This window comes from Procambarus clarkii, chromosome 35 (assembly GCF_040958095.1).
Source record: "Procambarus clarkii isolate CNS0578487 chromosome 35, FALCON_Pclarkii_2.0, whole genome shotgun sequence".
NCBI lineage: Eukaryota > Metazoa > Arthropoda > Malacostraca > Decapoda > Cambaridae > Procambarus > Procambarus clarkii.
Window position 1 is genome coordinate 32,646,567 of NC_091184.1, and position 17,500 is coordinate 32,664,066.

Genomic DNA, 17,500 nt, shown 5'->3' on the forward strand with positions numbered 1-17,500 from the left:
ATGGGGAAAGATGGGTAAATAGATGTGGTAAGAAGAAAAAGTGAATAGATGGTTAAATGAGCGAGGAATGTTGTGCGGAGGAGAGATATAATTATAAATTGGGAGAATATGAGAGAGAATGGAAGGAATAGGGAGGGTTGATAGGGATGAAGAGAAAGGCTGGTTGAGGGGGACTGATGCTCATATAATTCTTATCAGGTATTCAAAGTAGCTGTGAACTAGAGTGATGTTCTCGCTGAAACTTTATTACTATACATGCGGGCAAATAAGATGTTTTTTTTAGTTTTATTATTTACTGTCTTTATTGATCCATTGTTAAAAGTTTTATGAGTCACTAGAGATGTCTATTGCATAGGCTGGTCTAAGACAACTGTGTTCAGTTATGCTGATGGTCTAGTTCTGTTAGCACTGACTACAAAATTTCGGTTTTGGAACATTTTTAAAAATATATGTGAAAGATATAATGTTAAATACACATTCAGTCCTGTTAACTGTGTCGCTTTATCTACCTACTCACAAAACTCACTTTATTCACTTCTTAAACTAAAAATAATAGGCACAGAGAATCCAGTAAATTATTCTGAAAAACGTCTGGATCCACAAAAGGCACCTTTGCCAATTTTTCTGTAGTTCTCAGAGACCTGATAATCAGAACAAATGACCTTATGAATGAATCTGGTCATCTTGACAACTAGTCGAAACTTAAGAGATTTAACAGTGTTTCAGCTTCTATGGATGTGAACTATGAGACCTACGAAATACTGACCTTAAGTTTAATTGTGTATGAAGGAAATATTCAAGACAATTTTGGGAGCCTATCCTCGCTTTCATTACTATCTCCTACCTGGCTTACGGGCTCACCATAGCCCGTGCTACATGGACATTTCGTTCTGAGTAGCTAAATCCCAAACAACAACATCCTATCTGGCCATGGTGTCCACACCTTCACTTGAAGAAATAAGTCACAGATGGAATGATGTCGTTTTGATGTGGGGGTTCGGCATGATTGATGTGAGGATTGGGGATGATTGATGTGAAGATTGAGGTGGATTTATGTGACGGCTGGGGAGAGCTAATGAGAGGTTAGCGAGGATTGATGAAAGATTGTGGAAAAGTTGATGGAAGATTGGGAAGCATGAATGGGTGTAGGGTTCTATGGGGAGGAGGGGGGATATATATATATATATATATATATATATATATATATATATATATATATATATATATATATATATATATATATATATATATATATATATATATATTTAATTTATAGTCATAATATTTATTTTGTTATCTTAGCCGATATTCATTTTGTTAATTCAACATTTAAAATTGTTCAAATAATCCTTTTAATATATTTACTTCAACTGAATTATCTGTTTATCAGTTTAATTGACAGTTTAAGATTGTATGTCTTTAATACTTAAGTGATTACTACCCGACTGTTCAGGGCAATTTATAAATTAATAGCAATTTTTCCTGAATATTGGCTAATAATTTTGTTGTATTCATTGATATCTTTTTTTATTCAATATTATCAACTTGTTTAAATAACTTAATGATTATTTTCATAAAATTTTAAGTCTCATAATTTATTGGTTCTTTCCCTGTTACTGTTTCTCGACTGTCTACGATAACTATCCGGCTATTTCTTTGATTATTCAATGTCTAAGATAACTGCCTATTTCCGTGATAGCCGACTGTCTATAAGAACTGTATTTTTCTTCTTATCATGGATTGTCTATTTCATGGACAGTCTATGATGACCGTACATTTCTTTTATTATTATCTATAATGACTCTCTGGCCATTTTCCTTATTTCTGACTAGCAATGATAACTGGCTATTTTCCTCATAACTGTCTATGATAAGTGGCTATTTTCCTGACCAGCGACCCGGTAATGGGAATGTGTGTGTGTACTCACCTAGTAGGTAAGTACTCACCTAGTAGGTGAGTACACCTACTGTGTGTACTTACCTAGTTGTGCTTGAGGGGGTTGAGCTCTGGCTCTTTGGTCCCGCCTATCAACTGTCAACTATTGTACAGGTTCCTGAGCCTATTGGGCTCTATCATATCTACACTTGAAGCTGTGTATGGAGTCAGTTTCCACCACATTATCGTGTGTGTGTGTTTCACTAAGTGGTTGCGGCTCCTTCCCATTCCCCGTCCCATCCCAAACCCATATCCTGACTTAAGTTAGGATCCTGACTATCCTGACCCAATGCTATATAGTCGTAATGGCTGGCGCACATTTCCCTTGATAATTATATTCTATTCTGCCTACAGGTCAACCGGCGGCCATGCATATCGGAGGTCACAGCGACGTAGTGGAGGACGAGTTATCACCTCACGGGACCTCCAGTCCTCTTGTGCCTTTACCTCAATTCCTTGCGACTCTTACCCTAATCGTCCTGTTACCGACGTGGTGAAACTACCTCCTTGTGCTATCCCTATCCCATGTCTACCCATTTAGTTACGTACATATCTACCCATCTACCTATGCCTAAGCGTTATTTTCTGTGTATCTGCTGTAGTGTTGATTATCCAACACGAATACCAACGGGGGAACAAAAGTGTAGTGGTTAATCCGAAAATTGAAACATGAAACATATTTCTACATCTTCGTTATGATTGACTTTTATTTCTAAATCGGCAAACTATGGAATGAATAATAATGATAATAATAATTATTACCAGCTACCAGAGAACTACCAGGAAGTTAGAAGACAGCTAATGCAATGCAACACAATGCAACACAAAGACGAACACATGGAGGAGACACTTAGCAACTTTGTGGTCTTTGCTTGCATACGTTGCAAGGTGATGGAAACAACTATCAAAATAAAATTAATTGAGCATTTGATAGGGAGGAGGAACATTTGAGGGGAAGCAATAATATTTGGAAAGAATAAAGAATATTTAGAAGAAAGAGTATTTGGAGAGAATTAAGAACATTTTAAGAAAAATAACACTTGGCGAAGAAAGAAAATTAAGAGGGAAGAAAGACTGTAACACATCACCATTGATATATAATCCTGACAATTTTCCATCCCCCAACATGACAGAATTCCGGGGGCGAGGCGACAGACTGTATATTTTTGGACTGTCAACAAGTCTTCAACACAGTGTCCTACCAGAGACTGGTGCACAAGGTAGCGAAACAGTCAGGAGTACAACAAGTGGACAGGAAAGTTCCCAAATAACATAATTTAGAGAGACAGCCAGAGAGAGACTTTAGAATTGCGACACTTTAGCAGCGGAGTTCGGGGCCAAAGTTGTTCTTGATATACGTATCCCTTCAGATGGGATAACCGCCTTCTCAATCTTTACTGGCTATGAAAACTGATGAGGATTAATACAATGGAAGACTGCCAAAAACTAAAGGGTAACCTGGACAAATTGAAGAAATTATACAAGTGGCTCCTAGAGTTTAACCCAAGCAACTGCAAGGCAAGCGGGTACACAGAAAATGACAATGCTAGGTTTCGTTTGTTCGAAACTGAAGAATATACTTTTCGGTCATGATCATATATCTCTGGCCAGTGTCGGTGCCAGCTGTTATTATTGATCTTCAAATGCCTTGTGATATATATGTGATTTGTTCTCTTTATAGCGTGGTGATGAGACACTGTTGGAGTACAGTGACTCTTCCTTACAGTGTCTGTATGTTGATGTGAATGTTCGTGTGTGTGTCTATGTCTCTTGTTCGATCCCACTCACTATTTCTCTTTCTCTCCTTTACTCATCCCTTTCTCACTCTTTATAGATATACGTATAGATATATGAAAAGAAAGACTATAATTATAACAATTTGTATAAAGTTTTAGAGTCCCCTTGTTGATACTCCAAAAATATCAGTGTTTTATATGTGAATATTTGGGCCAGGGTGGGCCCTTGTGTGTGTGTGTGTGTGTGTGTGTGTGTGTGTGTGTGTGTGTGTGTGTGTGTGTGTGTGTGTGTGTGTGTGTGTGCGCGCGCACTTAGTATCAGTTAAGAGATTCTGTTATAGACAATCTCTGTTTAACCCTTAAAGTGCTGTTATCAAAACTCCCTCTCCCCCCTTGCTTTTGAATTCACCCCCCCCCCCCCTCCCAAAAAGGACATTATATCATTACTAAATTTGAATATTAAATGATAGATCTGTAATCTCAAGATAGCGTGTCTCGTTACTCGGTTGGGAGTTGGATTGAATAATGATAAAATAAAATTCTTGTGAAACTGTTATCATTTAAGCAATCCATACAATGGTCATTTTAACCTCTTTTACAACCACCTTGAAGCATACATGTGCGTTTCATAATGGCGTAGGTGTGTGGATATGTGGGTGTGTTTGTGTTCGAGTGTGTGTGCGTGTGTGCATGCGTGTAAATATATGATAGTGTTTATGTATATGTGCGTGTGTTTGGGTGCATGTGTGTACTCACCTATTTGTGCTTGCGAGCGTGTGTGTGTGTGTGTGTGTGTGTGTGTGTGTGTGTGTGTGTGTGTGTGTGTGTGTGTGTGTGTGTCAGCGTGTCAATATGTGCCAAAACAATTTATGTAAAGTTTCGTAAATAAAGTGACATCATTACCATGTGAGCCATTTCATTCAGCCCCAACCATATACAAACAATGCACTTCAACTTCTCTCTCATTGGGATGTGGCACCACTGACAGGTTAATGGCAGATCTATTTCTCTATTTTGCTCTAAGCTTTTCACAAAATCTATTTGATCTATTATTCTGCATTAAAGTCAGTTACGAACAAGTCGACCAGCTCGTACACGAGACTGGCAAGAATGCCACTATTTTGTGTACTCAAAAATGCAGTTTTAAAAGAAAAATAGGTGAATCTATGTACCAAATGTAGACAGCAAGCCACAACAATGTGGCTGATCACTAAACATCTGTAACACCTTAAAGGTGTTTTGTTTAGTTTTATTTAATACATACATAGAGATACATGAGTCAGAGACAAGGATCTGAGAGGCGCCAGTTTGTCGGCCTGAAACTCTATCTAATACATATAATAAAACGAATGACGACGTTTTGGACCACCTTGGAAGACGTATACAATAGAAGTTAACAGGAATAAAGAAAACGGCAGATAGCCAAATGGTAAAGAGAAAGACGTGAAATAGAGACATAATAGATAACACTTTATTACATTATAAAGACTTTCTCTACCACTCTTTCTTTACACGACTTGATAATGGTCCAGGGCGGATCGAAACGTCGCCACATGTGCTATTTTCACATACGTGGGTTGGGTAGCATAGTAAATAATATTACGAATGTCTATATGTCTTAAGGCGAGTGGCTGCCTCATCTGGTCAGCAACTGTACCTTTTGTGGGCTTTTATTGACGTCCGGCGACGGGACGTTGATCCGTCCGGCGCCCCTCTTCTCTCACTTGAAGTGTAAATGAAAAAAAAAATCTCACAACACTACCATTACCGCCGCCAACAATCACAACACAAATATCACCATTAACACCACACCCGCCGCTACCACCATCATCACCACCACCACATTCGTCGCCTCTACCACAAAGACTACCATCACCACCACAAGTGTACCACCCCTACTAGCACCACCAACACTACCACCACCTACCAGAGAGAGAGAGAGAGAGAGAGAGAGAGAGAGAGAGAGAGAGAGAGAGAGAGAGAGAGAGAGAGAGAGAGAGAGAGAGAGAGAGAGAGAGAGAGAGAGAGATTGTAAGTGCCAATAATTGCAGGTGAAGCAAACCTGACGAGGAATGTAAAAACAGATAAGGACTGCAGGAAGTTACAGGAGAACCCCTGACAAACTCCAGGAATGGTAAAACAAATGGTTTTTGGAATTAAATCCCGATAAATGCAAGGTAATGAAGATGAGATAAGGGAGAGGAGACCAAAAACGTGTCTGCACCACTAGGGAAATACAGCTACAGGAATCGGAAAGAAAGATTTGGGAGTGGATATAGTTATAACATCAACACCAGAGGCACACATTAACAGGACGACATCAGCAGCATGTGGGACGCTGAAAAATATAAGAACACCGTTTTAATTAGGACTCTTTGAATGCAGTCTACACAACAGTTTGCTACACCAGTGCAGGAATATATAGCACCGGCATGGAACCCTCACCTTTTGAAGCACAGAGCCAAAACTGAAAAGTATAAAGATTTGCAAAAAGACTGGTGCCAGAGCTAAGAGGAATAAGATACGAAAATAGACTAATGTCACTAAATCTTACAACCCTAGAATGAACAGAGGGAATATGATCACAACATAAAAGTTCCCGAGTGGATCAGATAGAGGGTAAAAGGATAGCCTCTTCAAATTGAAAGAATGTAATACGAGAGGATACAGTTGGAATACAAGGAAAAACTCGTACCCAGTGCGGGTGGTCGACAAGTGGAATACACCGAAAGAGGTTGTGGAAGCCACCTCCATCCACAACTTTGATAACGCCAGATTCGACAAGGAACTTGAACGTCAAAATAGTCAAGATATAACGAAACATGCACAACAGGGCTAGTAGGCGGGGCATGATGAGCTTGATCTCACTCCTCTAAAGACACTATTAGGTAAGCACTGTTAGGTAAGCTCCACCACCACTGCCACCAACACCACCACTACCACCATCACCACCACCTCTACCACCATCACCACCACTGCCACCATCACCACCTCTACCACCATCACCCCCATCACCACCACCACCACCTCTACCACCATCACCCCCATCACCACCTTCACCACCACCTCTACCACCATCACCACCACTGCCACCATCACCACCACTACCACCATCACCACCATCACCACCTTCACCACCACCTCTACCACCATCACCACCACTGCCACCACCACCACCTCTACCACCACCACTACCACCAACACCACCTCTACCACCACCACAGCGGCGTGTGTCCCACCTCATAGCAGCTGGTAGGAGCCAGTGAGTGGAGGTGTCTGCTCGTCGCGTGGTATTGTCGTCTCCGCGAGCCTAACAATCGCGACTGACGACCCGCAGCGCTAGCGACAAAGAACCTGCCAATATATTCCATACACAAGTCCGTCGACGCCAAAAGTGTAATCCTGTCCCGATAGCTAAGATTGGTGTTTGAATATCACATCTCTCCCTCTCCCACCCTCCCTCCCAGCATCCCTCTCTCCTTCCATACCTCTCTCTCTCTCACCATCCCTCCCTTACACTTGTAAATATACCAAAATGAAAGAAGGAATTGTATCACCCACGCCACCTCAGTCCCCCACAGTCTCAACGACCCACAATACACCCCTCAGCACACTGAGAAACTACAGTTCGGATCAACAATCCATCTACGCTGCTGCAGCTTTCAACTCATCCTCCTCTTTCACTCGACAAAGTGACAACCGTTCCTCATTTCAGACTCTAATGTTCGCCATCAAACTATCCCTTGAACGCGCATATTTCAACCATCGTAAATAAAGTATTCATAAACATGGACTCCAAAACAATTATAGAAGCCCAAAGGAATCCAAGCCGACTAGACAATGTGAGCTTCATCGCTACAGTCCTCCTCCTCCTCCTCTCGAATCTCCTAGTCACGTCTCCTAGGGTCTCCTAGGGACCCTAGTCCCTATAAATCCCATGTAATGGATTTATAAATACGAAACTGAGGCTAAACAGCTGGAGAAAGAACACGTAATGAGAACGCAGATGATAATATGACAGCAAACACCAATCAACCTCAAAATAATGACTAGTCTGGACGTCACAGTTCCTACAGACCTCTGTAACAGTCGCACGGCAAGGGGGCCAGATTCACGAAGCACTTACGTAAGCACTTACGAACCTGTACATCTTTTCTCAATCTTTGACGGCTTTGTTTACATTTATTAAACAGTTAATGAGCTCGGAAATACCAGGAGGCTGTTTATATCAATTATAACATGTTGATTGGGAAGCTTACATGTTTGGAAACTGTTTAATAAATGTAAATAAAGCCAGTCAAAGATTGTGGAAAGATATACAGGCTCGTAAGTACTAGCGTAACTGCTTTGTGAATTTGGCTTCAAGTAACCAGTGTTGAGAATAGCTTCAGAGGTGACGGAAACGCCTATGAAAATACCACCTGTGTGAGCCACTTATGTACACACACACCTTATGTACTCATTCTATGTACACTCACACCATTTATGTACTCTGGTACACATACCTTCTCACAGTATCTAAGACGCTAAATATATATGCTAAATAGAGACAGGCCTCTAATAGCTTATTTGGGTATTAGGCCTATTATGTCTAACAGCTTGTTAGGTTTTCAGGTCTCACTTGAAAACAAATTTAACCAAGGAACATTTCACGTGATTAACTTGCCTAACAATAAGAATTATCATATATAATAATAATAATAAATTAATAATGATAATAAGATTTATCTTATTACATAAAAATAACCAATTTTACCGGCTTATTGCAGTGAATACCATGAGTCGTTTGACATATATTATGTAATTATATTAGTTAAATACTTTCAGGTGCTCAATTAAGCTAATTATTTTAGCAAGGAACTCTTTACGAGCAAATAAGTTCCAATTATATTTTGTAATATATTGTTAAAACAAATTAAAAAATGTTCTCGCTATATACGTGCGCTTGCGGAGGAAAAACATATATATAATAAAAGAGGCCTAATGCATAGAACACCTGTGAATTACAAACACCTGTAGCACATAATAATACATCTGTCAAGAGTGCAGACGTACATAGAAGCAGAGGAACAAGTCCTTATAATTACTACTAAGTACGAACCAGTATATCAGAGACGCCACAATAATAACATACCATTCACAGTAGGCCTACACGTTCATGACACCTTCAGGGGTGTTACCTGTTCCTGATTCCCTGTTGGGCTCACCATGGCGACCAGACAAGACCCTTGAGAACGTTCCTGGCCAGTTCAGAAACCAGGTTTTTTGCGTGATCAAAAAATTGATCTCGCAAGTGATCAATTTAACGAACATCTGGTGGCTGTAAGTAAGTGTTGAGGTTATGCAATTGACTCTAACCCGCGTCTCTGAATACCTCAGATACACAGAGGACAAGGAGAACTATACGTGATTAAGACGAGTCCAACATGACCCCGAGGTGTTAGAACCAGCCTTAGGATCTCACCCAAAAGATGTAAACCAGCTAACTACATAACTACCATTCGTCTCTCTCAAGCTCTTGAACTATGATTAAGCTCAAGGGGCCTTTGATTTGTTAATCTTCCGTGTTTACAAGTCAATCCGAGAGAGGCAGAGGTAGAACCTCACAGATATCTTTTTTCAGTCCACTGTGAGACCACAGGAACCAGTTATCTAATATTATGGATATCTTAATAATTAATTATTACCTGCTCTGGGGGAGTAGAAATTTAGTACATGGAATTACACCTGGTTTTGGTTATCATTTTTTCTTTCTTATATAGCAATCACGTGTTGAGACAAGCACGTGTTGAGACAAGCACGTGTTGAGACAAGCACGTGTTGAGACAAGCACGTGTTGAGACAAGCACGTGTTGAGAGACAAACACGTGTTGAGACAAGCACGTGTAGAGACAAGCACGTGTTGAGAGACAATCACGTGTTGAGACAAGCACGTGTTGAGACAAGCACGTGTTGAGAGACAAACACGTGTTGAGACAAGCACGTGTTGAGACAAGCACGTGTTGAGAGACAAGCACGTGTTGAGAGACAAGCACGTGTTGAGACAAGCACGTGTTGAGACAAGCACGTGTTGAGAGACAAGCACGTGTTGAGAGACAAGCACGTGTTGAGACAAGCACGTGTTGAGACAAGCACGTGTTGAGACAAGCACGTGTTGAGAGACAAACACGTGTTGAGACAAGCACGTGTAGAGACAAGCACGTGTTGAGAGACAATCACGTGTTGAGACAAGCACGTGTTGAGACAAGCACGTGTTGAGAGACAAACACGTGTTGAGACAATCACGTGTTGAGACAAGCACGTGTTGAGACAAGCACGTGTTGAGAGACAAACACGTGTTGAGACAAGCACGTGTTGAGACAAGCACGTGTTGAGAGACAAGCACGTGTTGAGAGACAAGCACGTGTTGAGACAAGCACGTGTTGAGACAAGCACGTGTTGAGAGACAAGCACGTGTTGAGAGACAAGCACGTGTTGAGACAAGCACGTGTTGAGAGACAAGCACGTGTTGAGAGACAAGCACGTGTTGAGAGACAAACACGTGTTGAGACAAGCACGTGTTGAGACAAACACGTGTTGAGAGACAAACACGTGTTGAGAGACAAGCACGTGTTGAGACAAGCACGTGTTGAGACAAGCACGTGTTGAGACAAGCACGTGTTGAGACAAACACGTGTTGAGAGACAAACACGTGTTGAGAGACAAGCACGTGTTGAGACAAGCACGTGTTGAGAGACAAGCACTTGTTGAGACAAGCACGTGTTGAACCAAACACGTGTTGAGACAAACACGTGTTGAGACAAGCACGTGTTGAGACAAGCACGTCTTGAGAGACAAGCACGTGTTGAGACAAGCACGTGTTGAGACAAGCACGTGTTGAGACAAGCACGTGTTGAGACAAGCACGTGTTGAGACAAGCACGTGTTGAGACAAGCACGTGTTGAGACAAGCACGTGTTGAGACAAGCACGTCTTGAGAGACAAGCACGTGTTGAGACAAGCACGTGTTGAGACAATCACGTGTTGAGAGACAATCACGTGTTGAGAGACAAGCACGTGTTGAGAGACAAGCACGTGTTGAGACAAGCACGTGTTGAGAGACAAACACGTGTTGAGACAAGCACGTGTTGAGACAAGCACGTGTTGAGACAAGCACGTGTTGAGACAAGCACGTGTTGAGACAAACACGTGTTGAGAGACAAACACGTGTTGAGAGACAAGCACGTGTTGAGACAAGCACGTGTTGAGACAAGCACGTGTTGAGACAAGCACGTGTTGAGACAAACACGTGTTGAGAGACAAACACGTGTTGAGAGACAAGCACGTGTTGAGACAAGTACGTGTTGAGACAAACACGTGTTGAGACAAACACGTGTTGAGACAAGCACGTGTTGAGACAAGCACGTCTTGAGAGACAAGCACGTGTTGAGACAAGCACGTGTTGAGACAAGCACGTGTTGAGACAAGCACGTGTTGAGACAAGCACGTGTTGAGACAAGCACGTGTTGAGAGACAAGCAGAAAGAGACATCTTCGAGGGGAGAGAGAGCCAGATCTCGGGTCGTTTGTGCCCGGGGGACATCAGAGCTTCGCAAATGAACGCAGCGAGAATTTAGGGAAGGAGCACCTGGAGTCAAGGGGCCGGGATATAACCAAACTTTACTGTGGGAAGCAGTCAAATGTGGGGGAGGGGGGGGGGGTTTGAGGGGTAGTGCAGGGGGAGGGGGTGAGTGCTAGGGGAGGGGTAGATAGGGTAGAGATGGGTAAGAAGGAATGAAAGGGGGTAGTGATGGAGAGTGTGGTCTCTGATGAGAGAAGACACAGCATCTTACAGCATTTATAGCTCATCCCAAAACACATTATAACAGCATCTCTCATTATTTCACCAGAAACACTAACAGCATCTCTCATTATCCCACCACACTAACAGCATCTCTCATCATCCCACCACACACACACTAACAGCATCTCTCATTATCCCACCACACTAACAGCATCTCTCATCATCCCACCACACACACACTAACAGCATCTCTCATTATCCCACCACACTAACAGCATCTCTCATCATCCCACCACACACACACTAACAGCATCTCTCATTATCCCACCACACTAACAGCATCTCCCATCATCCCACCACACACACACTAACAGCATCTCTCATTATCCCACCACACTAACAGCATCTCTCATCATCCCACCACACACACACTAACAGCATCTCTCATTATCCCATCACACTAACAGCATCTCCCATCATCCCACCACACACACACTAACAGCATCTCTCATTATCCCACCACACTAACAGCATCTCCCATCATCCCATCACCCACACACTAACAGCATCTCTCATCATCCCACCACACACACACTAACAGCATCTCCCATCATCCCACCACACTAACAGCATCTCTCATTATCCCACCACACTAACAGCATCTCCCATCATCCCACCACACTAACAGCATCTCTCATTATCCCACCACACTAACAGCATCTCTCATTATCCCACCACACTAGCATCTCATTATCCCACCACACTAACAGCATCTCCCATCATCCCACCACACTAACAGCATCTCTCATTATCCCACCACACTAACAGCATCTCCCATCATCCCACCACACACACACTAACAGCATCTCTCATTATCCCACCACACTAACAGCATCTCCCATCATCCCATCACCCACACAAACAACAACATCTGACCCTCAGGTAATCAATATCCCAGAGATACAATTAGCCTCAACTTTCAGTATAAACCAACAGAGGCAGACCACGACCAGATATTACAGTTATATTTCCTCATTCCCCATAGAGAAGCCCATGTCCCTCAGCCTCCCTATCTCATCTCCCACAGCCTCTCCCCCACGAGCGGGAGGCTGGTAGCGCCGGCGGAGGTCGACAGCCATGCCTGGCGCGCCTCAGGAGTCGAAAGAGCCGATATTTCGGACTAAAAGATGCTGCGTTTGGGAATTTTTAAACTAAGGAATCGACACATTTGAAAGAATCAGCTGCAGTGGATGGTAGGAGATTTTCTGCCCGCCTTTTTATTACATCAATAATCGGGCGGCAATTTGGGTTTTATGTATAACCCGTTATATCCTGGCAAGAGGGGAAATATGGCCGCATCTGTCACGCCCGCGGGATGGGAGATGGGGGGAGCGAAGATGACGGGGGGGTAGAAGAGAGATGGGGAAGAAGGGGGGGGAAGAATAGGCAAGATAAAAATAAGATGTTTGCTGTGAAGGAGGCGGGTTGAGAGCAAAATACGTAGAGGGATTTGAGAGCAAAATACGTCGAGGGATTTGAGAGCAAAATACGTCGAGGGATTTGAGAGCAAAATACGTCGAGGGATTTGAGAGCAAAATACGTCGAGGGATTTGAGAGCAAAATACGTCGAGGGATTTGAGAGCAAAATACGTCGAGGGATTTCAGCATCAGTGACGAAACCTTGCTTCGTCACTGATGCAGAACTTTATACGGAATATACAATTACTGACAAGCCAAATCAAACGACATTAAAACGCCCCAAAAACTTGACACCTGACAATTTGTTTAAACAAATAACTTTTCACTAATTAAATTAAATTTGACAATACACGGGGAGAGAGAGGGTGAAGAGAGCGACTAGAAGGGAAGGAGAGGAAAGGGGTAAGAAAGGGAGAGGAAAGAGGTAACAAATGAGAGAGAGGAAAGGGGTAACAAATGAGAGAGGGGAAAGAGGTAAGAAGAGAGGACAAAAGTATGAAAAAGAGACGAAAGAGGGGAAAGAAGAGGAAGAGGAAACGGATTAGAGAGGAAATAAAATAATGGAATATTAAAGGGCAGGAAGGTAAGTGGCTGGGAATATAGAAGAGAAACAATACAATTACCTGTAAGATAAGAACTGACCAATACTGGCACTACACACTTAAAGGAAAAGCAGCTTCCTATCTAACAAAAAAATATTTATAATGTCAACAATACTGGAGAGACCCTCCAATATCCCCCCCCCCTCTCCTCCCCCCCCCCACACCTTAAGTGACAAACTATGACTTCTAAGACTTATGGTTTGGGAGATTTTGAAGGCACAAAATTAAATAAAATAATCTTTACAGACGATACAAAGTAGATTGCTCTTTTGTCAATATTTTTGGCTAATTCCATTTTGTCAGGATTTAGTCAAGATTTCCACCTTCAGTACATGACTGTTGGTAACCCAAGCGCATGACTAAAAAAATACTAAAACTCAAAAGCAATAGAGCAGTTAATAACGATACAAATTAGAAAAATCAGTAAACTATTTCATAATAATACGAAAGAAGTTAACATAATGTAAACAATGAAGTCCTATATACTCGTAAAACGCGAAGTGTAAACACACAAGTGATCCACGCACGAGATCAGTCAAGAGCTGAGTGAAGATGAATGACTTACTCAACCATAGACTTGATAATGCTGAACGATTACAAGCTGCACCCCATCACCAGGGTAAATACTGACTTACAAGAACCTTACGTAAGTCACTACCTAGCTGACTTACCTGACCTACCTAGTAAGTCACTACCTGACTTACTACCCATCTGACCATGTTCGGAGGTGTAACTCTAAACGCGCTTCCTTCACGTTCAGTCCGTAGTTGCATTTCATTGATTCACTGAATCAACGTAATGCAAACACCTTAGTTCACTTTGCATAGACCTAATTATGCATAGCTCCACAATATGAATATTACTTCATATTAATATTCATGTTGTGGGTTTGCTGGAGGGGTCTGGAGATCTTGTGATCAATGTAGGGCGCCCTGGCGACCTTGTGATTAATGTAGGGGGTCCCTGGCGGCTTTGTGATCAATGTAGGGGGTCCCTGGCGGCTTTGTGATCAATGTAGGGGCCCTGGCGACCTTGTGATCAATGTAGGGGCCCCTGGCGACCTTGTGATCAATGTAGGGGCCCTGGCGACCTTGTGATCAATGTAGAGGGTCCTGGCGACTTTGTGATCAATGTAGGGGGTCCCTGGCGGCTTTGTGATCAATGTAGGGGCCCTGGCGACCTTGTGATCAATGTAGAGGGTCCCGGCGACTTTGTGATCAATGTAGGGGGTCCTGGCGACTTTGTGATCAATGTAATGGGGCCTTGGCGACCTTGTGATCAATGTAATGGGCCCTGGCGACCTTGTGATCAATGTAATGGGCCCTGGCGACCTTGTGATCAATGTAATGGGCCCTGGCGACCTTGTGATCAATGAAGGGGGGCTCTGGCAACCTTGTGATCAATGTAGGGGGCCCCTGGCGACCTTGTGATCAATGTAGGGGGTTTCTTTTACCCCATGTGTTGATTCATTATATCTGTTAGTTTGTAATATTATCTTAAATTACAAAACATACATATATATATATATATATATATATATATATATATATATATATATATATATATATATATATATATATATATATATATATATATATATATATATATATATATTATATATATATACATTATATATATATATATATATATATATATATATATATTATATATATAATATATATTATATATATCTATATAATATATATTATATAGATATATATAATATATATTATATTATATACAGTAAATAGGAACGTACCTCAAATCGGTGGTTTCCTCTCACAAGAAGAGCTGTGATCATTTATTTACCTGGAATGAAATGAAAGAGAATTATTTTCGTAAGAAAAAGTATTTTACACTTTTCAATCTTCATAAACCACAAATTTAATACATATACCCACATGACATTTCAATGCATATAAGGAGAGAAATTGAGGTTAACACAAGAGTCTCGAGGTGTTACTCGAGTCTTGAAGTGTTCCTTGTCTTCCATGATGAAGATGCTGCAACACCTCGTACAGTTAGGTCAGACTCAGACAAGTGATTGGTAGCCACTTTGTGACATCCTCGCATCTAATTAACTTACTACTAAGTTAGATATTATACAAAAAGTTTTTCGCCGCATATTGACAAATCTTGCGAGAAGTCTTCACCATTTAACACGAGACGAAAAATACATGACGAATTATTGGAACAACCAACTACGTGATTTGGCTACAGTCGTAAAGGCCTGTTCTTGACTTGTGTTTTCTGGAAAGCAATGAACTCTCCAGAGGCGAAACTCTGCAGCGTACAACAGTTGTGTCCTGAACTGGTTTCTTGTCGAATCGTCACTGATAACAACAATGCATTTCTAGGATCTTGCTAAACAAAAGTTAATAATTAAAATTCCCGAATTAATTATAACACATTCAAAAGTTTCTGTTAATAAACTAGTGATCACTCGTCAACATTCTGTCTTTGTAGCTCATTTTGACTTGAACACGTGTTCTGTTCTCACCGAACACATGTTCTATTTCTCACACATGTTCTAGTTTTCCATCACACAGTTAACAGTGAACTGATCTGACTCGAGGAAGAAGAGGGTTGAAAAGGTCGTTCTCTCGTGTGCAGAATGAGACGATGAAACTGAGATGAAACAACCAGGTGTTTCATCACAGCTCAGTCTCAAAACATTGCCCAAACGCTTTGCTCACTTCTTACGTTCGATGGTTCGATGCGCACGTCTCTAAATGCCAGCCAGTCGTCGTAAGCAACTGGCAAATGCTTATTAATCCAGCCACCAAACCCCCTTTTTAGAATTCATTTATTAACATAGGAACTCAAAACTTATTTCAACTTTTCTCGAACATTGCTTTGCTTGCTTTCTAGTTTCGACTCGCCTCTCTCTACAAGCTTCAGCCACACACACTGCACAGTAAATATATACCAACCTAGCCAACGACTCCTCACGTGACAGACCAAACTGTACACAACATTGTAATACATAGTGTTGTTGATTTACTTTGGAGAAAGATCCGATTTGGAATGCACATCTCATTGAAAAGTCTCTGAAGCCCCCCCAAAAGGCTGAACGAGTTGGATATACAAACTATGCTAGTTTAAGCTCGTTCTTGCTGTCACATCAATAAAGTTTGACTTATTTGTGTAACCAGAGACGATATTTTCCCCGAATATAAATTCATGTTGATGTATATTAAAGTGTTGTGTATAGTTATGCCTACGATAGGTTAGGTTATTTACGCAGCTGTTAGATAGACAAAGATTTGGAGACTCTTCCTTTGTGTTGTGTTCGTTAGGTTTGTGATCGATCCCTAAGGCCAGCTCCTGTTGTTTTCACGTCCTGCGTAAACTAGAACGGTGTTTTCACGTCCTGTGTAAACTAGAACGATGTTTTCAAGTCCTGTTTAAACAAGAACGGTGTTTTCACGTCCGTGTTTAAACAAGAACGGTGTTTTTACGTCCTGTTTAAACAAGAACGGTGTTTTCAAGTCCTGTTTAAACAAGAACGGTGTTTTCACGTCCTGTTTAAACAAGAACGGTGTTTTTACGTCCTGTTTAAACAAGAACGGTGTTTTCATGTCGTGTTTAAACAAGAACGGTGTTTTCACGTCCTGTTTAAACAAGAACGGTGTTTTCAAGTCCTGTCTAAACAAGAACGGTGTTTTCAAGTCCTGTTTAAACAAGAACGGTGTTTTCACGTCCTGTTTAAACAAGAACGGTGTTTTCAAGTCCTGTTTAAACAAGAACGGTGTTTTCAAGTCCTGTTTAAACAAAAACAGTGTTTTCTCGAATACATAGTGACCTTAGTGTAAATTATATACTGCATGTTATGCCAAAAAAATCAACGTATAAATGTTCCAAATATGGCAAATAAGTATACTATGATTTATATCTAGAAGCGTTAGTGGGGGTCTAATGATGCTATTCAGATTTACCTCGGCTCTTGCTAGGCATCATTTAGATT

The 17,500-nt window shown here is 41.5% G+C and overlaps 1 protein-coding gene across 1 annotated transcript in view; it reads left to right on the plus strand.

The window, feature by feature from the left end:
* Positions 1–4,501, plus strand: part of LOC123768575 (zwei Ig domain protein zig-8) — a 111,232-nt gene extending 106,731 nt beyond the window's left edge. The window contains exon 6 of the mRNA XM_069336273.1: positions 2,290–4,501. Within this exon, the coding sequence (XP_069192374.1) occupies positions 2,290–2,432 (143 nt within the window). The 3' untranslated portion in view covers positions 2,433–4,501. The remainder of the gene's footprint in view (positions 1–2,289) is intronic.
* Positions 4,502–17,500: the final 12,999 nt, after the last annotated feature.